The 4,896-nt window shown below is 35.0% G+C and overlaps 1 protein-coding gene and 1 long non-coding RNA gene across 2 annotated transcripts; one reads left to right on the top strand and one right to left on the bottom strand.

The window, feature by feature from the left end:
- Nucleotides 1-292: 292 nt before the first annotated feature.
- On the top strand, nt 293-1,519 carry LOC129791763 (uncharacterized). The gene has a single exon (XM_055830195.1). It carries the CDS (start codon nt 293-295, stop codon nt 1,517-1,519), a length of 1,227 nt encoding a protein of 408 aa, XP_055686170.1.
- Nucleotides 1,520-3,023: 1,504 nt separating this feature from the next.
- On the bottom strand, nt 3,024-3,390 carry LOC129787383 (uncharacterized). The gene is made up of 2 exons (XR_008750226.1): nt 3,303-3,390; nt 3,024-3,237 (listed from the first exon to the last, which is right to left on the bottom strand). It is a non-coding gene; the product is annotated as an uncharacterized LOC129787383 (long non-coding RNA).
- Between the last annotated feature and the right edge of the window lie 1,506 nt (nt 3,391-4,896).

Raw genomic sequence — 4,896 nt, 5'->3', positions numbered from 1 at the left:
TCTGCACGTAAAACCACCCGCTAGTTTATTGTTGTGCTGTCGAATTTTAGTTCTCTCTCTGATATTGTGAATTTTTTGGCGTAATTAAAGCGGTTTTTTGGTAGAAATTCCAAGTTAAATAATTTTTAAAGTTGCAATTAGTATTTTAAAGAAGTTTTGAAGTGGTGAAAAAGACTTTTCCGCAGTTTTCTTTCAAAATTTAAACTTTTTTTTTTTTTTTTTTTTTTTTTTTCTCTTTTGTAAAGTACTATACAAACTAGTTTCTGTGTGAGTGAGTGAAAGAGACAGGAAGATGGCGGCAGCGTCGTCAGGCGCTAGCCGAAAGAGAGGGATGAATTTGGCAACGGACACTGATTTTCCCCCACTGGACTCTGGACAAAAGAAGAGAAACCGGAATATTTTTATTTTTGGAAGAGGTGATGAATTGAGCAGCCCGCGTTATCTGGTTGTGGAGAGAACTGGAGAAGGGGAGAGTATGAAATCTCTCTCTGTATTCAAAGTGAAGAGAGAAATTACCAAACTAGTTGGCAAGGTCAAACGCCTGCAACCGCTGATGCAAGGAAAGACACTACTGATTGAGATTTCCTCTGATGATCAGGCTAAAAAGCTCCTGGAAATGAAAATTCTCGCTGGAAAATCTGTCAAGGTATCATGGCATCATACCATGAACAAGAGCAAGGGTATCATAGCGTGCTTTGATTGGACATACATTCCTTTGGATGAGCTTAAAGAGGAATTGAAAGCTTTCAACATCTCTGACGTCACGGCGATCAAGAGGAAAGCTGAAGCAGGACAAATGATCGACACAGGAACATTTATTGTCACATTTGACTCTCCAAACTTGCCGGATTCTATTGATGCATTCTATTATCCTCTCAAGGTCAAGATTTTTGTACCAAATCCTGCGCGGTGCTTCAAATGCCAGAAATACGGTCACTTTGTGGATAAGTGCCGTATCACGAGGAAAATTTGTGGAAAATGCTTGCACGATGAACACGAGGGAGAATGTCAGCATCCTCACATTTGCGCAAATTGTGGAGAAAATCACCTCTCTTGGTCCAGGAAGTGTCCAATTTTCAAACAGGAATTCGCGATCATGCGAATCAAGGTCACACAGAAGATGTCGTACTATGCTGCTAAGCAAGAGTACAAGAGGAGCAGAAGTATGGATCAGTCCTTTGCGGAGACGGTGGCGAAATCCAAGGCCACGAAGATGTTGAAGAATATTCAACCGGCAAAGAAAAATGTTTTTCCTGGACATGAGCAAGAGAAGTCAAGTACAGCTGGAGTCAATGGAGTGGGGCTTCCCTCAACGGAATTTGTGAATTCACTGAGAAACGATAGGATGAATGTTGACGATCCACAACCTGGCACATCGACGGATGGACATCAGCTCGCAGGTGTCTCCCCAGGAGACACCTCTTTGGGTGCTATTCCTAGCACCGGTAGCTTTTTAAGTCTTCCAACAACAGGAGCTTTGATCAGAGAAGCGATAAGTGCGTTAGTTGATGAATATTAGATTAATTATATATACCTAGGTATATATAATTAAATTCTTTAAAGAATTTTTTTTTCTAAATTAATTTTTTTTTTGTAAGTAAAGGCTCTTAGGAGTCAATAAGTTAATTTTTTTAAGTTGTAATTGATTTTTTTATATATATATTAATTTTGTGAAGTTATGTATTATACACGCTATGGCTTCGGCCCCTGTGTAATTTTTATCTTAAATATATATATTATTGTTGTGCTACATTCGCTCATATAGTATATACCAAAAGGTGCCATCCTTGGAAGGCACGAGTCAGCTGATCCCGAAATTTGATCAATGGTCTTCCACAGTGTTTGTGCAATTTCTGAGAATTTCTTCCTCCATTCACTTTAATTACAATTCCCCGAATGGCATACACACTATATAACTTTTGGAGGATGTTACAGATCTTCAGGTCTGATGAATGATTTTAAATTACGCGTAAGGTAGATTTTATTTGTTGGTTTTTTTCTTTAACAAAAAACTAAGAAATAAAATTTTGAATTTATTGGGGGAAGAAAAACTATATTTTATGCTTTATTATTTATTTGATTAATTTTAATTTAACAATTAAGGAACACACTTAAAAATTTAAGAGACGTAATCAAGATGAAGCAGATTTATTAAGCGTAAGAAAAGATATTTTTATACGCATTTCTTACGCGACAAAGAGACAAGTCTAATTCTAAGGTAAAAATTAATTAAGAATTTTTAACGATATTAAAAATTTAAAAAAAAATCATTTTTGAGTAAAAGAAATTAAAGCAATAAAATTGAAAAATAGAACTTTTCAGCTTGTGCTTAATCCAATTTCTGGCTGATGTTTTAGCTCTTAAATATTTTATTATTTTCAAAACATTTAAAAACTTCGTAAACTACGTTTAGAAATTTTTTTTTGTTTTGTGCAAAAGAAATTATAAAATAAAAATAATTGTTCATTTTTTTTAATCTTTTACGAAAATAATTTTCAAAAAAGATTTTTTTTCCCTAATCCAGATTCATTCTTTATTTGAATTTTTCCCTATTTTCTAGAAAAGGGAAACTTTACATAGTTCTATTTATTTTGTTTCGATTTTTAAGAAAGAGGTAATCATTTATTAGAATGCGATTCTAAGCATTTTAAGTATTCTTTGCAAAAAAATCTTTTGAATAGAGCTCTTAAAAATGAAATTCATTTTTTTTAATAAAAATTATTAATTTCCTATGAAATAAAAATACAAGTAGGATGTAAATACTTACTCGTAACTGATTCTAATTAGAATTTTCGTTAAAATGTCAAAGGAATTCTTTATTGGACGGAAGTGCGGGTTTCATTCCATATAGTTATGAACCAAAAGGTATTACACCTACATATTCATATTGCAAATGGTCAATTCAGCAACACAATGAGTAATATTATTGCTATTAGAAGTTCTTTTCAGCCCATTAACTCAGCATTTGCACCATTCCCTTTGGAGCAAATCGTATGGATTTAATTGCTTAGCGTAATTAAAGTAATAAATTGTGTAGAAATGGTCGGCGTAGAATAAAATCACATGTCGTTCCTTTTGTCCGGGGTTCTCTTTCTCGTGAAGATTTGTACCATCATCTATGTATTGTAGGTATACCACATATATGAGAGTGTGAAAAAGAGCCCTGGCTATATGGGTTGGATTTTTTTGTTGTCCTCGAACCACGGGATGTTGGTGGAGAATTGGAGACGATGAAGGCTGAAAAAGAAGTGGATGTGTGGTGGGTAACAAAAAAAAACGAAGAGGAGCGAGGAGAGGAATACCTCTGTGAGAATATATAAATGGTTGTGTTGTGTTAACAGATTAAAAAGCGACTCGGGTGAGCAGCATTAAATGGCAGCTGCTGCACTGTTGGTCTTTTGTAACGTGTAATCGTGCCATTATCAATAAATTCTGTGCAGATATTGTCACTGATAGTGGGCAAAAGCAGGCGGCAAGAGGCAGCGGAAGGCATGAGGCGGACGCTGTTATTCAGCATTTTGCCACAAGACACCGAGCACTCATCGTGGCACATCTCCCCCTATTCCCCCCACACACACGGTTTACATCGCGAAAATTCATGCATGTGTGCACACTTTCCTCCCCATATGGCCCTCTTCTAATCCCCACACTCGGCTCTTCCATGCTCACCCAAAACGAGCAATTACACACAATTTATTGCACTACAATCGCCATCTCAGCCAAAACAGTAGCGCTTTTTCTCCCATACCCAGGTCGCATCTGAGAGTCATTCCAATTAGCAGTTACGCAAATGTAAATTTCAGATAGTACCACACATACACCCATCCGCCCTCCCCTTGTCACCCCCCGTCGCACCCACCTTTGACCCATTGTTCCCACCTGCCCACAGAACGGTAGCGGACATACCGACAAATCGCTATGGCGACCAAAAGAGTCATCGAAATATTTTTCCCATACGTACTACAGGGAGAAAAAGCTCTTCACGGTGCTGGGATTTTTGGTGGAGAATCCCTAAAAATGACCCTCATTGGAACGCGAGAAAAAACTTCCCTCACTATATGCTCAGGATCGACGAGACTTTTACCACATAGCGAAATGTTATGTTAGAACACTGCTCCATTTAGGATTTTTTTTATCTCTTCCACACAGAGGCAAACTGAAGTAGTTTTAGGGGTAAGTGATGCAAAAAAATATATTCCAGAACAATTTAAATGTTTTTTTTAAGTGGGATTTAGGAGCCAGAATAACCCTTAAAAGTGTTTCAAAGGTACAGGAATAAAATGGAATGAGAAGCAATTAAGTTTTTTCTGTGCTAATTTTTTTTTATAAAAAAGCTTTCATAGAATTTTATTCTACTTGGAATGAAGTAATTTGTGAAAGGGTTGTTAATTTTTGGTACGATTTTGACGGAATTTATGAGATATTGGTTTGTGTTGTTTCGATTATTATTTTATTATTTTTTTGAATGAGTTAGTAAGTTAAGAGTTTTAGAAATGGTGTGGAAAATGTGAAGGAAATTTATCGGAAAATTTTTGGAGAAAACAAATTTTTCTTTAAGACACAATGAATTGATGAGAGAAAATTCTGTAAGGCTAGAACTCTGTTAAAATAATATCTCTATTCAATGGAATTTTAGCTAAACCTCATACGAATTAATTTATAAACTGTCCTAATTTTAGATTAAAACTTTCCATTTTATTTTTATTTATTTTCCAAAAAAAAATCATTGAAAAGTTATTTTTTTTTGTTTATATTATGTTTGTTTTAAATATTCCAAATTTCTATATTGTATGTATTCAATGATGAAATCAAAAATCTTGTAAACTATTGAAAAAATCTCATAAACGAATTCATCTTGTATTCTAGAAGGCATAACATAAATTCTACAATAGATAA

Source organism: Lutzomyia longipalpis, chromosome 1 (genome assembly GCF_024334085.1).
Source record: "Lutzomyia longipalpis isolate SR_M1_2022 chromosome 1, ASM2433408v1".
NCBI classification, from domain to species: Eukaryota; Metazoa; Arthropoda; class Insecta; order Diptera; family Psychodidae; genus Lutzomyia; species Lutzomyia longipalpis.
Note: the sequence above shows the minus strand (reverse complement) of the source record. Positions and strands in the feature narration are given on the sequence as shown.